The 20920-nt window shown below is 35.3% G+C and overlaps 2 protein-coding genes across 2 annotated transcripts; one reads left to right on the top strand and one right to left on the bottom strand.

Annotated features, from left to right (window-relative positions):
* Positions 1–14305: 14305 nt before the first annotated feature.
* LOC104908052 (uncharacterized) lies at positions 14306–14722 on the bottom strand. The gene has a single exon (XM_010697103.1). The coding sequence runs from the start codon at positions 14720–14722 to the stop codon at positions 14306–14308; it is 417 nt and encodes a 138-aa protein (XP_010695405.1).
* Positions 14723–15242: 520 nt separating this feature from the next.
* Positions 15243–20643, top strand: LOC104908032 (26S proteasome non-ATPase regulatory subunit 14 homolog). The gene is made up of 6 exons (XM_010697084.3): positions 15243–15556; positions 15645–15822; positions 18421–18502; positions 18968–19144; positions 19243–19410; positions 20291–20643. Exons 1-6 carry the CDS (start codon positions 15424–15426, stop codon positions 20480–20482), a joined length of 930 nt encoding a protein of 309 aa, XP_010695386.1. The 5' UTR covers positions 15243–15423; the 3' UTR covers positions 20483–20643.
* Positions 20644–20920: the final 277 nt, after the last annotated feature.

The following is a 20920-nucleotide window of genomic DNA, read 5'->3' as shown; positions in this document are numbered from 1 at the left end:
TAAATAGGCCGGATCAAGGCTGGAAATGGGCCTCCTAGCCCGTCGAACACCTCTAGGCTCAACCCACAAGTGTTACAGAAATTAGAAGCTTCTTGGGTCTTACTGGGTATTATACGAGATTCATTAGAGATTTCTTCAAGATTGCTCAACCTCTCACCCACTTAATAAAGAAGACCACTAAATTCCATTGGGACGACCTATGCGAGTCAACATTTCAAGAATTGAAGAAACGACTTACAACAGCACCAATATTGACCTTATCCTCTAGAATATAAGGCTTTGAAGTCTATAGTGACGCCTGAAAGCATGGTTTAAGGTATGTGCTGATGCAATCAACATGGAAAAGTCGTGGCACATGCATCAAGAAAACTGAAACCTTATGAACAAAATTACCCTATTCATGATTTGGAGCTAGGAGCAATTGTGTTTGCAATCAAAATATGGAGAAATTATTTGTATGGAGTCAAGTGCATAATGTACACAGACCACAAAGGTTTAATATATATCTACACTCAGAAGGAGTTGAACATGAGACAAATGCGTTGGCTTGAACTCATCAATGACTATGATCTTATCCAAAATCAGCACCAATCACAACCACATCATCAATAAAATCTCACAATTAGTACCAATGACAACCACAACATCAATATTATGCAAAATCAGTGCCAATCACAACTAAATGAGCAATAGACTCCTAGAAATACTACCAATTAACCACAACATCAATATCATCTAACTTGCAGCCAAATATCAATAAAATCCCATAATTAGTACCAATCACAACCACAACAATATTATCCAAAATCAGTACCAATCATAGAAAAATCATCAACAAAATCTGTGAATTACTACAAATCACAACTACAACATTAATATTATCCAAAATCAGTAATAATCATAGCAAAATCATTAATAAAATCCCCCAATTAGTACCATTCACAACCACAACATCAATATCATCCAAAATTGGTGCAATGACAGCCAATTCATAAATAAAATTCTACAATTACTACCAATATTAGTACTAATCACAACTAAACTATTAACATAGCACAATATCAATACATATTAGACACAACATGAGTGAAAAATCCAACACCCAACACCAATTCATATAAAAAAAATTGTAAGAGAAAAAGTTAAGAACGCTTCACCAATTCAAAGGTAGACAAGATGCTTAGTTTTTTTCTTTATTTTTAAGGATTTTAGCAACAGTCGTTGAAGATACAACTTTGAGTATCTAATTTGTAGACATTTTGGGCGAAGAATGAGGAGACTAATCAAATTTATAACTTTTGTTTTTCCCGAACACGAGAGAGAAGCTGGAAGATAGAAGAATTGTTCGTCAAGTTTTTGTGTTAGGGTTCTTAAATTTTCAGAGACATGATAGAGATGCATGAGAGATGAAGTTGAATAGTTAGTGACAAACAAATGAGTGTAGAACTAGTGTGTTGGCCCAGGCATTACTCCGGATGTTACCTTTTTTCTTTTTCACAATTGATGTCTTTTTCCACTCTTGTAAAAACTAATTTTAAAAAACACCTAACATTTAATTTACTTTATGTTTGCAATGAATATATAACATTGTGTGGATTTATGAAGCACTAAAAAAAGTTGGTTGAGATGGTAAGGACAAACTTCTATTTGCAAGAGATCGCATGTTCAAATCTTGTGGCAAACAATATTTATTTTGTAAAATGACGTAACGAATTTACATGGCATATAAGATGACGTGGCGCAGCTACATGGCGCATATATAGTGAATAGTGCCACGTGGCACCATTCTTTTGATAGGAACACCTTTTAATATATAGTATAGATGATCGAGAAAAGAAGAATGGTATGTGGGAAAATTATTGCATCAATAAAAGAAAAAAGGAGGGAAACTGATTGTTAGGTTGGTGTTTGAATAATTAATTAATAAGGTATGTTAAGTTGAATGGTAATGGCAATATCTCTTTTACCATTAATAAAAGTATGTTACTTATTATGATGGAAAAATTGATAGGAACAGTCCCAACTATGAGATGGATATGGAAGATGGATCGTGCTGACAATAACTCAACGAGAACTTTTTAAAATAGTGAGATGGTTGGTAAATCTGATGACAGTGCTACGAAGCGAACCAAGCTGAGCTCTAATAATGATCTTTCTACCAAGATCTTTGCGGAGGTTGGTACAAACAACACCCCGCCTCGCATTATGAGTATTATGTGATAGAACTACGGAGGGATGGGCAACCTTTTGTCAGTTTGACAATTCTGTAAATGGAGTGTTTCTTATGCCCCCGACGTTATCTTCTTGTCGAAGACCATGATAAAGAAAAATGAAGTTGAAGTGTTGAAAGATTAGTTGGATTTTTCAAATACATTCACTGTTGCTAGTAGAGGAAGATCAGGAGGGCTTTGCATTTATTGACAAGAGAAAATAAAATTTTCACTTGGTTCTTTTCCCCAACATCACATATGTGGGGATGTAGATGATGGTGATAAGAAGTGGCGTTTTGTTAGGGTTTACAGTTGGGCTAATGAGGAGGAGAAACATAGAAATTGGACCCTTATGAGGCACATTTTCGAAGATTCCTCTCTTCCTTTACTCTTTGGAGGGGATTTTAATGAGATATTATGTTATGGTGAGAAGTAAAAAGGTGTTGATCGAGTTCACCGTGAAATGGTAAACTTTAGGAAAACTTTGGATTATCTTTCTCTGATGGACCTTGGCCATGTTCATTCGTCTAGACCACTTTATTAGCTCTTCCTCTTGGGAACGAGGGAAGTCTTTTGATATTTGTGTTCGAGAATGTCTAGACCGCTTTATTAGCTCTTCCTCTTTGTTAAGCTCGTACCCAAACACTATTGCGAAGCATCTTATGTGCCACAAATATGACCACTCTCTAATATTCATTCGTCCTCACAGCTATAACAGTCGAAGGAAAAAGAAGAGGGGTTTTCGCTTTGAAATCTGTTGGTTACTTGATGAAAATTTTGAGAGTATTGTGCGAGGTTCTTGGGAGGGTTCTGCTAAAGAAAATATCACTTCTGGGCTCGCACTCATTGGCCACCGCCTTATTTCTTGGAGTAGGGAGAGCTTTAATAAACTCGAGTAGCAAATTTTGCACGTTGAGAAGGCCCTTATTGCAGCCCAGCAGCAGCCAATATCGGATGAAAGTTGTAAGGAGCGTGCAGACCTCGAGCGTAATTTGGATGAATTGAACGAAAAGAACGAAGCTTATTAGTACTTACGCTCTCGGGTTTCGGAGGTGAGAGATAGTGATAAGAATACCCAATATTTTCACCATAAGGCCTCTCAAAAGTGCAAAAGAAATCACATTGTAGGATTTTTTTATGATAATGGCACTTGGTGCGAGAATGAGGAAGAAAGTGAGACTATCTTGGGGAATTATTATAACTCCATTTTCACTTCTTCGAACCCTTCAGAGTTGGATTTTTAGAATGTCCTTCAGCATGTTACACCCTTTATATCCACTGAATGCAACCAAGCTATACTAAAGCCTTTCACTAAAGAGGAGATTTATGCAGCCCTTCAACAAATGCACCCTTGTAAGGCTCCTAGCCCTGACGGTATGCATGTGACTTTTTATCAGCGCTTTTGGCATACTATTAGTGACAATGTTACGAGTTATTAGTAATATTTCGCACAATTTATACTCCCCTGCATGTATTAATAAGACTAACATTGCTCTAATTCCGAAAGTAAAAGATCCTATTAGGGCTGTTGAGTTTCGTCCTATTGCACTTTGTAATGTTCTATATAAGCTTGTGTCAAAAGCTATTGTGATGAGATTGAAAGCTTTTCTTCTGGATATTGTCTCTGAGAATCAAAGTCTTTTGTTCCGGGGTGTCTGGTAACTGATAATGCACTTATTTCTATGGAAGTTTTCCAATCTATGAAACATCGCTAGAAAAGTCATCGAGGCACGATTGCTATTAAGCTTGATATGAGCAAGGCTTATGGCAGGCGAAATGGGCTTTTCTGAGAAAGCTTGTTCTTACTATGGGTTTTGATAGTTGTTGGGTTAATTTGATCATGGACCATGTTTCATTTGTTACATACTCTTTCATCTTGAATGGAAGAGTATGCGGATCCGTTACTTCTGCCCAGGGACTTCGTCAGGAAGACCCTCTCTCTTCGTATCTTTTTATGTTGATTGCTGATGCTTTCTCTAACATGATACAAAATAAAGTTCATGACAAGCAAATTCATGGTGCTAAATCAAGTCGAAGTGTTCCTAAAATCTCTAACTTTCTTTTTGCTGATGATAGTCTTCTTTACACCTATAATTTTATTACACTAAAATTGGATGGAAAAATTGTTGGAAACAACTTTATAGAAGTCACATTTTGTGAAAAACAACCTTATAAATTTTTTTTTGTGAGAAACAACCTTTAAACCTTATCTTTTTGTTAGATGAAACCTCAGGGAGTTTTTCCGTTGTTGACCACTAATTTCCGGTGTTGACTTCTTATTATTGCTAATTGCACTCTATTTTATTGCTAACCAGCACCCACATTCTTCTACCCAATTTCCCTCCAACTAACACCTAAATTACGCCACTCTCAAAATTAAACCCTCTCATCTCACTCTCTTCTCTTGCAAATTAAACCAATTACATGCACTGCAAACTCATTAAATGAACTGCAAACTCATTGAATTAACTTGTAGGTAATGATTACTCTCTCTTCAAATTATGCTTTTTTTTTATCTCTTTTTTACTGTTGAACTAATTTTCACAATTTTTTTTTTGTTTCTCTGTACTCTGTATCAATGGGTAGTAAAGGAAAAGCAAAGAAAGCATCTTTGAGAAGTAAAAGAGAGAAGAAGGTCGAAATAAATTATCTACAAATCAAGGTACAATTACATTCCCCTTAATTAATTTTCAAAATTCAGAAGCTTATTTGTAAGCTAGGGTTTATGGTGTTAAACAATGGTAATGTGATGAATGTTGATTTATGTATGAATGGCTGCTATACATTTTGATTGTTGATTCTTGGAAAAGTTAGAGCCCTAATTTTTGCATAAGTTTGTTAATTTTGCAAAAGTTTGTTAATTTTGCCAAAATTCATGTGCTTCTTGAACAAGAGTGTTTGGAAAAATGTTGATGATTGTAAGTTTGTTGTTGTGCTGGTGATGTGAATTCAGGTTTAACGGTAGGGATACTGTGATTGAACCTTGGTTTAGGGTGATGGAGCCTGTTAATATCAGGGTGTTTTATGGGGGTGAGTTTGTCACTAGTAAGAAGAAGAATATTTACTAGAAGAAGAAAAATGTTGATCCATCTAAATTTGGGGTTGCATTGAGAGTGAATGTTGAAGAGGTTTGCTATTTTGAGTTTGTGTATGGATAAAATTTGATTTGGGTTTTAATGAAGTAGGGGAAATATGGTACAGGAAGAAGGGTTGCAGTATGTATAATGGTAGGGCAAGAATTGAGAGTGATAAGGACATTCCCAACTTTTTGCAAGCACCTGTTTGATGGTTATTACCATTTATACATTGTGCATCCAGAGGAAAAAGAAGAGTCGGTGAATAAGCTTGCATATGGAGATGGAGTTACATTTTACAGTGATAGTGAAACTACATTAGGTAGTACTTCAATGAGTGAATATGCATGGATAGACAATAAAGATGGGGGCCCACATGACAACTCAGAAGATTCTTTGGTTGATAAAGACCCTAGATCTGAGAAAAGTGAGATTCGTCAACACCTCAATCACTCTCTCACAGTAAATACAACACCTTCTCCACACCAACATATTTCACTCCCACCTTAGTCACTCTCTCTAAATAAGGTCTCAGATATCCCTTCCACAGAAGCACCATTTTCTCCACCAGAACTCCAAAAACCACCACAAATCAGATTCCTTCCACCACCACACAGACAAAAGCTACCGATTAAATCAATACAAAAAAAGCAGTGCACTGGTGTATATGAGAACCTAACTGAAAGGGGTGAAGTTGAAGATCAAGAAGAGGAGGATCTAGAGAATGAAGATGGCAGTGACTCTGAAGGAAGTACAGAGTGTTTGAGTGAGGGTGATTTTGAAGATCAGGAAGATGATGACTTATTCAATGAGTATGTGGATGAGGATATTGTAGAGAGAGTAACAAGGAGTTTAGGTGGATTGCATACAGCTCATGACTAAGAAAGAGGTGATGTGGCAGAAGAGACTAATGATATAGCTAATGAGGATGAGCTGATAGATAGTGATGGTGATGGTGATGGTGGTAGTGTTTTAGGGTCAGATGATGAGGTGCCAAATTACCCAGAGTTCAATCCAGATGTTGATTTCAAGGGCAAGGTAGAATTGACCAAGGGCTTGAAGTTTCCATCAAATGAGATATTTAGGAAAGCTTTAAGACATCATGCAATAGAGAATGGTTACGATTATTACTATTTGCACAACAACAACTCTAGGGTTTCTACATATTGTGCAAAGAGATGTAAGTATCCTTGGGAAAGAGCAAGGATATTGAAGTGCAAATGCAATGACAATAGGAAGTGTAGATTTAGGATTCATTGTAAGAAATTGAAATATGAGGAGACTTGGCAAATAAAAAGCCTCACGTTGACTCACATTTGTGGCTGGCAGAGTGTGAATTCTAAGCTCACATCACAGTACCTAGCTGAAAGGTACTTGGAAGACTTTAGAGATGACCCATCTTGGAAGTTGGCAACATTCATAAAGAGAGCAAGGAGAGAGTGTAAGTGTGAGGTGACTTATTATAAGGCATATTTTTGCAAAACAGAGAGCAATTAAGATGATTTTTGGGGATGCAGCATTGGAATATGAAAGAGTGTGGGACTATGCAGCTGCTATTAGGAAGTACAATCAGGGGAGCACAGCTATGGTTAAGGTGGATGGTGTACAAAACCTTAGGCCACAGTTTCAGAGATTGTATATTTGCTTGAAGGCTTGCAAGGAAGGTTTCATAGCTGGGTGTAGGCCACTACTAGGTATGGATGGAGCTCACTTGAAGGGGCCCTACCCTGGCATCCTATTGATTGTTGTTGGGAAAGACGGGAATAATAACATTTTCCCGTAGCATGGGCTGTAGTTGAGATAGAAAATGCAGAAACATGGGGGTGGTTCTTGGAGTTGCTAAGGAATGACATAGTCTCAGTTGCAGATCAGTGACATGGGTCCATGAACAAGATGAACTAATGTACATGTCAGGCAGATAGAAGGTCATACACTAACACCTTTCCTTGTGAATTAGTGTGCTTCAATTTTATGAATGCTAACTTGTGCTACTCTTTTTGTAACTGAACAATAGGGTTTGTTGGATGCATTCAACACCGTCATGCCTAATGCGGATACAAGATATTGTTGCAGACACATTTGGAGCAATTTCAAGAACAAGTACCCAGGAGTTATTTACAAGGAACACTTTTGGAAGGCCGCAAGATCGTCAACTGAGGTATGTAAATCACCATTTTGATTGCCTACTTGTTTCTCAATTAGTGTCCTTATAATTGCTACTTAAACAAATATGAACACCACAGGAACATTTCAAGATTCACATGGAAAAAATCAAGGCAATCAATGTTGAGGCCTTCGACTACTTGCAAGCAATCCCAGTTGAACATTGGTCCAGACATGCTTTCAGTAGTGCTTCTAAGTCTGGAATGTTGCTTAACAATTGTTGTGAGAGCTTCAACAATGTTATGAGGGAGGCAAGAACCAAGCCTATTTTACAGCTGGTGGAATGGATTAGAAGGTATGTCATGGCTAGGTTCTGGTCCAAGAAGGAGGGGTTGGAGCACTTCAGTGGACTGATCATGCCTTCAGTTGTGAAAATGGTGCAAAGAGGATTGGAAGAATTAACCAACATGAGAGTCAATCAAGCTGATTTGTATGAATTTAAAGTAGATCATAACGAAGATACTTGGGTGGTCAACCTGGAGAAAAAGGAATATAGTTGTTATAAGTTGACATTGATGGGAATACCATGCTGGCATGCTTTGGCATGCATGGAGAAGAGAAGGCTACAATATGAAGACTTCATACATGAAGCTTACCACGTTCAGACTTATGCCAAAACATACAACCCTTCATTTAGGGCAATGTCAGGGCAGAATCAATGGCCTGAAACTCATTACCCTAAACCATTACCACCACAACACAGAAAGCATCCCGGGAGGCCATCCAAACACAAAAGGATAAAAGAGCGAGGTTGGTGAGCATGGACACTACAAGAAAAACTGCCAATTACGACCAGATTTCTGGTCGCAAAAGGCTCAAATTTGGTCGTAAAAAGCCTTTTACGACCAGAAACGCGGGTGGTCATCAATGGTCGTAAAAGGCTTGGTCATAAATAACTTTACGACCAGTTTCACTTTCTCGTCGTAATTGTTCTTTTGCGACCAGATTTAGGTTATCTCGTCGCAATTAGTTATCATCTACGACCAGAAATCTGGTCGCAAATGACATTAAAAGAAATTAAAAAAAAAAAGAAATTAGCAACTAAACATAGTTGCTAATTTCAAGTAGTTACAATTTAATATCAATCAAATAAACAACATTGTCATTAAAAAAATAAACAACATTAAATTAATAATATACTTTTATTAATAATTTTGATGAATTTTGGTAAGAAATCAAAAGAAAAAAATATATAATCTAAAAACTAAAATTTATACAAAAAAAAATTTAATTGACTAAATTAATTGTTCATCAAAAAATAAAATCTAAAAACTAAAATGCAAAATTCCCACCGCCACCACCACCGCCCAGCCGCTCCCCTTCAGGTCTGATTGAGGGCAGTGAGTCTCCCTCGGGCCGCGCTCCAGCTCCCTCGCCACGCGCACTCCTTCAGACCTGATTAAAAAAAATTAGAACCAAATTTGGAAAACTAAACAAAATGAACAAAATTAGACCGAATTTCATACAATTCAAGCCCATAAAGTCGCATAAACACACCACCAAATTTGCATAAACACATTCATAATTCAAGCCCGAAAATTTCATAATCACACCACCAAATTGCCGAAAATAATCCAACAAAATTGAACAAAAATCAATGCAAAAAACGAAAAAATCAACCCATAAAAATTCGAGATCCCAAAACCCCCAAAATTACAAACCCCAAACCCACATAATTCAAGCGCATAAAACACATGAAATTCGAATCCAAACCCAGAAAAGTCGAAGAAAATTAAACAAAAAAAATTACCTACAAATTTTCGAACCCAGAAATCCTCAAATTCCATATCTTTGCAAATTACCCACAAATTTTCGAACCTAGAAAATACAAAAAATCGAACAAATCTTGTGTGAAAACCCCAAATCTTCAAATGAAAGCTTGTGATTATTCCATTTCTACTTTGAAAGTTTGATATACAAACACAAAACATCTGTTTTTGGGTTTGAATCTTTGAGATTCAAACCAAAAAAATCGAATTTTGGGTTTGAAAACTTGAGATACGATCTTGTGGGTTTAAATTTTGGAGACAATCGAAAGTGGAAACCCTAAATTGATTTGGGGAAAAAACAATTCACCCTAACAAATTGAAAATTACGAAAACAAATGAAGAAATAAGATGAAGAGAGAGATAAGACGAATTTGAAGAGAGAAGAGGAACTGGAAGAGAGAGAAGATGAATCTGGAAAGAGGAATTGAAGGATGACATTAGGGAAATGAAGGAATAATAATGAGGAATGAAGAGTGGTGAATGCGGTTACTTAAATTTTGAGTGAAATATTGTACGCGGTATTTGGGCCCTAGTATTTACGACTAGTTTACTAGATCTGGTCGTAAATGCTCATTATTTACGACGAGAAATGGATTTGGTTGTAGAAAATAAGCATTTACGACCATAATTCATCTCGTCGTAGATAATTTATTCTATTTACGACCAATTAGCATATCTGGTCGTAAATGTTCATTATTTACGACCAGAAATGCGTGTGGTCGTAAAATTTGTTCGTAATTGCAGCTTTTTCTTGTAGTGGGAGAAGCAAGGAATGTGAAAAGGGATAAGAAGCAAAATTATTTTAGTAGATGTGGTGGACTAGGGCATTATGCAGTGAAGTGTAAAAACCCGGCAGTGGACAAGTCTGCAGACCCTAAGAGAAAAGGTGGAAGGCCAAAATCCAGAACAACAGTTGCTAGTGGTGGTGGTGTGAATGAGGTGTCTGCTGCAGCTTTTGATGGTGGTGCAAGGACTAATGACATTGGTACATCAAGTCAAGGTGCAAATAACAAAAAAGGGAACAAAAACCAAGCAACAACAAAGAAGAAAGGCAATCGAAGGAATGAGCAAAATTGTCAAGAATTGAATGCATCTCAACAATCAATTTCTTGCTCTGTCCATATGAATGCTTCACAATCTTAGTTTATTGTTCTTTATTGTACAAGAACTAGGTTTCAGGCCCGTGCATAATGCACGGGAACTATTTAGTATAATAACAATGTTCATATATCAGCTACAGTGAAAACATGTAAATGATTCTTACGTTAACTTGATAAAAAAAAAAACTTTGTGTTTGAGATATACACCTTTATATTAATTATAAAGTTGTTTAACATATACATGATACTCATATGTTTTGGAAGACTTCTTTTTAATGCAAAACGAAATTTATTAAGAAGTTACTTCCTCCGTTCTATTTCTATAATGTTGCAAAATGAGATTTTTACACTATCCATTCACCATCATAACCTTTCACTATTTATTACGATTTTTATGTAAGAAAAAAATTGTCATGTGGGGTCTTGTTAGATTCGTCTCGATATATACTTCATAATATCAATTTTGTATAATTTTACTAAAAAGTAATTAAAGATATTAATAGTTAAAATAGTGTATTGGCAAACGTGAAAGCTCAATTGTTGCAGTAGAAAAAGAACGGAAGTTGTATAACATAGTCATAAGCAAAGTCAAAACACCTTAAGAGGAACTTTGGAATTCCATATTTTCTCCACACTTTCGATTAATTGAACCGCTAACAACTTATGTATGGGAATTCTTTGAAAAATTAATAAAGTGATGACATGATTTAATATAATATACCAATTTTGGAGTAGCCCCACAAAGCCATCATCTAAGGGTTGAGATGACAAAGGTAAATTAATGATCTCAACTGCTTCAAAAAGGGAGAGAACTTGCACGAACTTGGTCTTATCCCAGTAACCACTTAGGGGTCAATTGTCTTAGAAACCCTCTCCACATTACAATCTTCATTTTTTACTCGAAATGGCCTTAAAGTGTTGGACTTTCCATGTTCTTTCTCATAAATTAGTACTATTAGGCAATTTTACTCTATCGTGATTGAGAAATGGCTACGTAAAATTAGCCATGACTAAGAACTGGTTTCGGGAGATAAACCTACCATGTAATAGGGATTGTCCTTGACTTTTAACACAGGGCCGAAAAAACTGTCTTTTTTGAAACATCATACGAAATTTTGTTCCAACTGACAGAATAAGTCATATGGGTATAAATACCTTATTCCCCATTGCTACATGAAATACCACAATTTCGATGATATATTGTATCATACCTAATTCCGAGTTGTGTGTATTTTTTGAAACATCATAAAATTTTTTTGTTCCAACTGACGAAATAAGTACCATATGGGGTATAAATACCTTATTCTCCGTTGCTACCTGAAATTACCACAATTTCGATGATATATTGTATCATACCTTATTCCCCGTTCCATCTGACATAATGAGTATCATACGGGGTTTCCCACTTTACTTTTTTACCTAAATACCTTATTCCCCGTTGCTACTTGAAATAATCCTTACTCATTAGCTTCTTCCTAAAAACAATTTTAGAATATATTAAGCCACCACAATTTAATTAATATTAAGAATAATTTAGAAAATGATAATTTTGTATAGTAAACAATTATAAATACACAGTACTTGTATAATGTATTGTGTTTTATAAGTTCTCCATATGATTTACATTTCAATATTATCTTTTACATCAAAGAAAAAAGAAGCTGTCAAAACAAAGTGCATAGACAAATTAACAACTTTTCTAATTCGATAACTTCTAATCTATCAACAACAATTTTACTCTCTTATAGACCAACTAAAAGTGAATACTTATAAATCCCTCTTTTGATATATAATTAACTCATTTTGTTGATTCACCTCTCAATTAGTGTAGTAAAAAGGACTAATTGACTGTAGCAAAAAGGACTAATTGATAACACAATTGCTAACACATGCTGTATCATTGTTTATTTTTCGAAAAAAGATTCAAAACACAACCTAAAGGAATTATAGGTATGATGATGCACAAACTAAATGTAAATCAATAGTTGCATTTGTCTGCCTCATATTTATAGTTAGGATTTTTTAATATGGCATGTATAGTAGTAACTCTGGTTTGCCTAGTTAATTCCGTCCATCTTCTTTTTGCTATCATTTCATGAGCCTTTTCCCCATTTGTCTTCTCTTCTTCCCTCTCCTCAAGCCCTCAGCTCAGTTGAAGTAAAATCTCGTTTGAAGTAAAAACTTCTCATCATCTCCCCAAAAAAATTCTCTAATATCTAACCCTCTTTTTTTGTGGTGAAAATTTCTTCATATCTCTCCAAATATTAACAAAAATATTTCTATGACATGAAGAAAATCAGTTACTTTCGGTTTGAATGTCTTGATAGAAATACAAAGAAAAATGAGTTATTGAGTCTTGACTATTAAGTTCATTCTAAAAGATCAAAAGGTAAGCTTTGATCACAGGTTTCCAATGCATTTTAAGTTTCTAATCTAAAACTTGTATTTCAATCACTAATCCTATTTGCATGTGTAATTGTGTATATATCCAATGGATATTCAGTACCCAAAAGTTTGATTCTCATAGGTCATTTGATCAATGTTTTTCCTTGACTATATCGCCATAAATACCTACAAATTTGTCTAATTTCATCATATAATAAGAATAGTTGGTCTTAATAGGAACATAGTGGTAGTTTGTTTCGTTGCATTTATTCTAAGCTGCATGTTGATATAAATTAAGCATATGATAAATCATGGAGTTTTTTTCATGGCCTTTTCTACAAAACGGGCCTAAAAATACCTCTGGTATGTTTCTTAAGAAATTACAAATAAGAGATTATATGATTGTATTTATTAATAAGAAATAAGAAAAAAAAACTAAATTGTAAATTTAGATTTTTAATTGATCTGAAATATCTTCAAGACAACTACTATAAGCAAAAGAAAGAAAAAACATTCAAATACATGATTATTAATTATTTAGTGAACCCCCATTTTACTGTCGTTGTGGCGTCGTCGCAGCTGCTATAGTGTTGAGGTTGTTAGTTGTTGTGTTGTTGATCGTGACTCAAAGTTGATTCCTTTGTTGTCTTGGTGGTTGTCTCGGTGGCTCGCTGCTCCTCGCTGTTGGGCTCCTGCCTCCGATTATTTTGTCCTTATGATCCATGAAGAATACAGTCGCCATTGTTACGTTATTGCGTTGTTGATTGTGATGCAAATATTTATACTACAAAGGTATAAAGTTATTGCCCTTAAATTAGGGTTTGTATTATGGAAATAATTCATTATGCAATTAACTTGCCAACCGGTTTATAATACAGATAGAAATATATGGTGCTGAAATTAGGGGATAGTTGTTATTAGAAACAATTGATTTACAAATCAGCATAGATTATTATTTTTAACTTTTAAGAATGTGTGAGATTTATATCAATATTCAGTTTGCTATAATTACGGATTAGCTTGTAGAATAAGTCATTGATTTATTTCCTTAAATTTCATTGCAATATATACGGTTGCCCTACATAATTCAATCACCACGATTTGCTATTTTGTCACTTCAATCAATGACACGTGGCAAGTAAATGAGAGGGGTTGAAAAACCTTGGAGCACTGAGAGGCTTGAGAGAATAAGAGGCTGCCACATAAGCTAATTTTTTCGTGCTTTAATATTATATATGATGAAGTTGGCAACTCATTTTTAGGATTTTGGGGATTTGTAATCTAACAATTGTCATAAGCGTTTTTTTGCCTAAACAATTAGTCTGCTGATGTTGGTCAATAATGTTGGTTTTTGGAAGCTTTTCTTTTTGCTAAAAATTTTTATAATCTAACAATTGTGGTTTATTGTTGGTTTTTGGAAGTTATACTAATGTAACCTTGAATATTTGATTGAAAATTAATGTTGATGACAGTTTTACATATTGATGGATATTACATACTACTCCCAGTTCCCAAACAAACTAATTTTGCATCATATTCAGCTGCATAATCTTGGATACTACATGCTACACCCAATTCCCAAACAAACTAATTTTGCATCATATCTATGCCCATAATATCACAGATATGAAACTGACAATTACAGACAAAAAGACACAAATCAAGATCATTTTGCATCCTACACTTTTACTCCTAGCAAACACTTCTTTATTCTTCATTATTGGTTTCTTCCTCTGCTTCTCCAACTCTTTACTCAGCCTATTCTTTTCATGCTCTATACAAACCAACCTTGACTTCGTGATGTGGTTATCAGTGGCAAGCCTATGCTTCTCTGCAACAAGAACATTAATCACATCTCTTTGCCAATCAGTAGATCCCTCATCCACCCACTCAAAGGTATTGCACCCCCTTTGCCCAGTTTCATGATTGTAAAACTTGCAAACTCTAAACTTTCTCCCTGGGTTCTCATGGGTCCAAGATATCCTTGTTGCTACTGCAAATCTACAGCCACATTTCATCATAATTTTGATTTTTCACTTGTGCTTTATAAGATCAAAACATGAGTAATAGATATATTAGTGGTCAAAGTTATATATAGGAAAATATATAAATAGTAAATTTTTTTTGTTAAATTAATTATCATAAGAGATAATTAATAAGAATTATTTTTTAAAGGACGAATTTTAATAATTATTACTTTATAATAAATTTTGAGGGTAGTATTTACGTTAGGGGTAATATTTATGTTATTAATGGTCAATTTTTTTCTCTTATAAAGTCAAATAAGTTTCAATCAGGTCTAATAAGTTTCAATCAGGGCCAATAAGGTCTAATAAGTTTCAATAAGTTCCAATAAGTTCCAATCAGGTTTAATCAGGTCCAATAAGTTGAATCAGCTCCAATAAGATTTAATAAGTTCCAATAAATTCAGTTCAGATTAAATAAATTCAATTCAGATAAGGTCCAATAAGTTCAGGGCCAATAAGTTGAAGAAAACGTACCTAAGTTAAATTTGCACGAATCAACCCGACCCAACTACACGCCTAAGGTCTAAGGTGGCTTGGAGAGCAAGGCCACTCACAGGGGATCGGTATTTGTTTTCAAATCGACGAGGAGTAAAGAAGTCGAATTCGTTCAACTCAGATCGGCCATTCCATTTCCGTCACCAAAGAAGGAGAAAGAGTGAAAGAGAAGAAAGAAGCACATCGAAGAGAGAGAGAAAATGGACAGACTCACTAGAATGTTCGCCGGTGCAGGAGGAGCTTTAGGCCACCCACCACCTGATTCCCCAACTCTCGACACCTCTGAACAAGTCTACATCTCTTCTCTCGCTCTTCTCAAGATGCTCAAACACGGTATTAACCTCTCAATCCATTCTTTTCTTCAAATTTATAGAATTCTTTAGAAACCCTAATTTTTTTTTATAAATTTTGGGATTTGCAGGACGAGCTGGTGTTCCAATGGAAGTTATGGGATTGATGTTGGGTGAATTTGTAGATGAATACACAGTTAGGGTTGTTGATGTCTTTGCTATGCCACAAAGTGGGACTGGAGTTAGTGTTGAAGCTGTTGACCATGTTTTCCAGACGAATATGCTTGATATGCTTAAACAAACTGGAAGGTATTTGTTTGTGTAATCTTCTGATTTTTTTTAGTACGAAATTGATGTTGTTTCTTTTTTATTTGGATGAGAAAAAGCTTGCAATCTTACTTTGAAGTTTACGTCTCGTTACGAAAGAATTTTATTGTGTTAGGGTTTTTCTGTATGTGAAATTCTTGTAGATGCAATATATATTCGGGGGATAATTCGGATTTTTTAATGGAACTTATGATGGTGAACACCAAAGCTTTAAGAAGTGAAGTTCTTTGGAGCATGGTGGAGTTTTTGCTTCATGTGATGTTATATCAATATAATGGAAATCTAGTGAGCTAAGAGATGGATTGCAGTTATATAGAAATAACTATTGAGTTATTCTTTTCTATGGAGGTTGTTTGGATGAGGGAATTTGATCGAAGTGGAGTTGGGAGTGCAGGGTCATTAGGAGGATGGGATGGGATTGGAATTCGAGGGGATCCTTTTTAATCCCCCTTTCATTAAAATGAATCCGCCATGGAAAGTTCTGAAGAAAAATGTACACAGTAACCTTCTCTCGTCTCCCTTCTCTTTCGAATACTCGTTCGTATGTTGCTACTCAAACACATTATTAGTGTTGTAACTATGAGCTCCAATTTTTTAAAGAATCGGGTGAAAATGCTCCCAAATTTATTGAATTTTTGTTAGGATCAATGTTGGAAACTAGGAATTGAGGAAAATGAGGAATACCGTATATTATTTTAGTATGAGTTAATTGGTAGAGTACACTTGTGCCATGTTCATGTTCATAGCCTCATAGGAGTAGAATAACATGCTTATGGAATATGGATATCCAAATAGGCTAGGTTGCTCTCAGATCAATGTCTTTCTGAAAATGATCTGTACTTCATGGGACAAGTTTTCCTTCTTGCCTATACTCTGGCTTGAAAAGTGGTTTGTGATATGCACATTTGGGATGTAGACTTTAGTTTTAAATGTGACTATTTGCTTAGGAAGCTTTGATATGTCTTCTTGGAGATGGTTATATATTGTAGGAATCGCACCTATGTTGTCAGTGAACCCTCAGTAAGTTAATCACCTACTTTGTCATCAAGCCTTCTCTTTGATGATATCTGGTTTACATTCTTTTTGCTGTCAATGCATTTTCCCCTTAAAGGTTTAATGTGGTGACTCGACCAAATCTAGGAGAGATGTTTGCCCTTTCACTTTGACTAATATTGAAGTATTGATCCCTTGTCTTGTATAGTGATTTAATAGATACTTCATCTGTTTCTTTTTACTTGCAATAGTTTGACTTTCACACTTGCTAATGCATAACATCAACCATTAATATCTTTAATTACTGGTAACCTTTGATGTCTTTTTAATTACAAAAAGTTGATATTTGGAAAATATACATTGAGACGAATCTAACATGATCCGGCATTAACCATCAATCACTAAAGATAAATTAAGAAGAGTCAAATTGCTGCAAGTAAAAAGAAATGGAAAAAGTATATCTTAAGTTTTCTCTTTGACCTTTTCTTTGCTTTTGTGATTCTTATTTTGTTTAATCAGAATTCACATCTTTGTGCTTTACAACGTTGTGTACTAGATTTACCTGTCATTCGGATCAGAGCATATAATTTTTCTTAGAAAGGATATCATCTCGTTCTGCTACATTCAGATTGCACTACTTGTCGCTTCTGATTATAATACAGAATATAAATTGATACTGCCGACTAATTACTACACATCTCTTATTTCTTGCTCTAGATCTATGGATGATTTGATGTGTTATGGGTTTGTTAGTTTCAGCCTACAACATTACATGGCACCACACGGAAACGGACATTTTATGAAATAGTTTACTTGGTCCGGTGAAAGTCATATTTACATGTGCAAAATGTTAGCTGTAATCATGCTTGCTCCATCCCTCAATGTTTTTCACACTTCCCTTAATGGATGTCCTGAACTGTGTTTCACACTTCTCGATTGCATACCTTCTTGAGTTCTCTCTGTCACTTCAGCTTTCTTTTCTTTTCATCTCTCTAATTTCCTTTACCTTTTCTTAACTTTCTAGTTTCTACTCACTTACAATTTTAGATCTACTTACATTGTCATCCTCTCATGTTTTGGTATAAGACCTACCACATCTAACTTGCCCATCTACATTTACCCTACTTTGGAAATTTCTAGGATGGAGAGAGTTCTAAAAAATCATCTTCGACTTCATGTATATTATCTGATGCACTTATGGTCACCCCCTCCCCCCCCCACCCCCCCCAACACATACACACACAGAGAATTGATTACTTGAAAGAAATTTCTCAAGTGTTTGTTTTGAAATGCATTATGGATCTTCAAATATGTCGCTGATATATATATATAAGCCTTACAATTACGATCCATTAAGGCTTTTACCTTTTTGGGTAGTGTCTATGGGTTTCACAAATATGGTTCCATCTATTGGGAGGATTACTTGCTGGCAATACATCTCTTCATACCATGAAAACATCGGTTCTGTAGGATGTGTTATATCTCAATCTATGCTCTTTGATAATTTATGAAATTATCTTCATGTGTTCTTGCAAATATCATTTATATATTCAGCTGGGTTAAATATTTCATTTCCTTAATTTACAGGCCAGAGATGGTTGTGGGATGGTACCATTCGCATCCTGGATTTGGTTGTTGGCTGTCTGGTGTGGATATCAACACGCAACAGGTTGAATTTTCTATACATTAGCTGACTTTGGTATTGTATTGCTGATAATTTATGTCTACCTTAACATGTTCTGTATCATGTACTCTGCTGTCTCTGCTCTTTGCAGCAGTGTTATGCTTATATGGACTCTAAAAGAATCTATTGAAATGTGTGTTAGAACTGTATGTTCAGTCATGACGTCTTACACTCTTGGTTCTGTTAGTGTTGATTGGGTATATATATGAGACTGAAGATAGCAGTCATTTTGCCTCCTTGCTCGGTGTTGGTCCTTTATCATGGCATATGTCCTGTTATATGTCTGTTTTATGTAGTCACTTGTTCATGCTTTGTTGGGTTGACGAAAAAATAATATTAATGCTCTCAGCTCTGCTGTTTGGCATGTTTGGGTTTTTTTGCTTATTTCAAGGAGCAGTTAGAAAGCTAGTTTTAGATACAATCTGTTAATCTTTGCAAATAATACTGCAGAGCTTTGAAGCCTTGAATCAAAGAGCTGTTGCTGTAGTGGTGGATCCTATACAAAGTGTCAAGGGGAAGGTGGTCATTGATGCCTTTCGATTGATCAATCCACAGACGATGATGCTTGGTCAAGAGCCTCGGCAGACAACGTCCAACCTTGGGCATCTTAACAAACCATCAATTCAGGTCAGCAAGATCCAGATGCTGCAGTAATTCACTTGTGTAGCTGTGCTAGGTGTATTTTACTATCTCTTGTTATCTCTCTGATGAGATGTTCTGTGTAGGCATTGATCCATGGGTTGAACAGACATTACTATTCCATAGCCATTAACTACAGGAAGAATGAACTTGAGGAGAAGATGTTGCTGAACCTTCACAAAAAGAAATGGACTGATGGATTGACACTTAAGAGATTTGATGCTCATTCAAAAACCAACGAGCAGACTGTCCAGGTCAGTGGAGATTTTGACTGTCAGAGTAAAAACTAATCAATAGCAAGATAATCTATTTTCAAGTTGTCCATAACATTTGCTATTTACCTATCTATGCCCAATGCCCATAATAGCTATCTTATAAGGGAAGTCAATACTTGATAAAAGTATGGTCTTTTGTGTGAAAGAAAAAAAAAGTCTAATGAAAGAGGTTAGAAAATGTATTTTCAATCCTTCAGTTTATTACTTTATTATGCGGGTTGGGCAACTTTGTCAATAACTGAGTAACTCGTATATAGTGCATTTTATAATCTTACCATTTTTGTTTTTTTTGGCAAACTGTCCTCGTTCCAAGGCGTTTTCACATTACCTCTATGCTGAAAAATGAGCCTATTTACCCCTTGAATGATCACCATATAATTATTTACTGCCTGTGAAGAGTAGCAATCATCACATTTTGTTATAGTAGCTCTTTGGAAAAGAAATGCAAGCTTGTTTTCAATATGTTATAGTAGGTACTTGCAGACAGAATCTCCTTAATTTCAATGGACAATTTTTTCTGATGAAGGTTCTTCTGCATATTATCTACCACATTTTGGGAGGAAGCTAATTATATAGGTTCAACTCATCAACCATGAGTTGACATTTAGTGTGCGGAAGCTAGATTTTAATGTGAAATTGTCAATTAGTCATAAATTGAAGGTTTATGGTGCAAATTCTATTGCTATACTTGTTGATTCAGGGAAATCAAAATGAGGTGGGAAATCTGCATTTAGATTGTCACTTTTACTTTATGTCACAGAAACATGCATTTCATAGTTTCTGCTGGGTAGTGAGATAACTTGTGTGTGTTGAGACTTGAGGGACTGAATAATGTGTTTACTGTTCTGAGAATTTGCAGGAAATGCTGAATCTAGCTATCAAGTATAACAAAGCAGTTCAGGAGGAAGATGAGTTGTCCCCAGAGAAGCTAGCAATTGCAAATGTGGGAAGGCAAGATGCAAAGAAGCATCTGGAAGAACATGTCTCAAACTTAATGTCCGCCAACATCGTTCAGACTTTGGGCACCATGCTAGACACTGTTGTGTTTTAATACCTTACATATTAAAATTTATCTATAGACAATTTTCTAGTTTCTTCTGCTTGCATCATCTGTGATATGAATCCACTGCTCCGTTCATCCTAATTTTGGATTGTTACATTATTAAGTGAATTGGAACATGTTGGACAAACTATGTTGGTCCTTTCTTATTAGCTCATTATGCTTCTCTTGTTCTTTTCCCGTCTACAAATCTGCAATTATTGTCGAGGGACTCTTATTTTCTTTCGTATGAAGTGGAATTCCTACTGATTCAGTTTAGTCTCCTTATGTCAGGAATTACTCCTCACGTTGTCTTGCTTCCTCATAATTAAGAATGACAATTTTTATAAGAAAACCCATCTTGATAGGACAACCATTTGAAATTGTGAAAAACTATTGCTAAACTACTATATTTGAAGGAAAAATTGACATTACTTGTTTCACCTACGC

The sequence above is a fragment of the Beta vulgaris genome, chromosome 5 (assembly GCF_026745355.1).
Source record: "Beta vulgaris subsp. vulgaris cultivar EL10 chromosome 5, EL10.2, whole genome shotgun sequence".
Classification (NCBI taxonomy): domain Eukaryota; kingdom Viridiplantae; phylum Streptophyta; class Magnoliopsida; order Caryophyllales; family Amaranthaceae; genus Beta; species Beta vulgaris.
The sequence above is the reverse complement of the archived record's forward strand: the minus strand, read 5'-3'. Positions and strand labels throughout refer to the sequence as shown.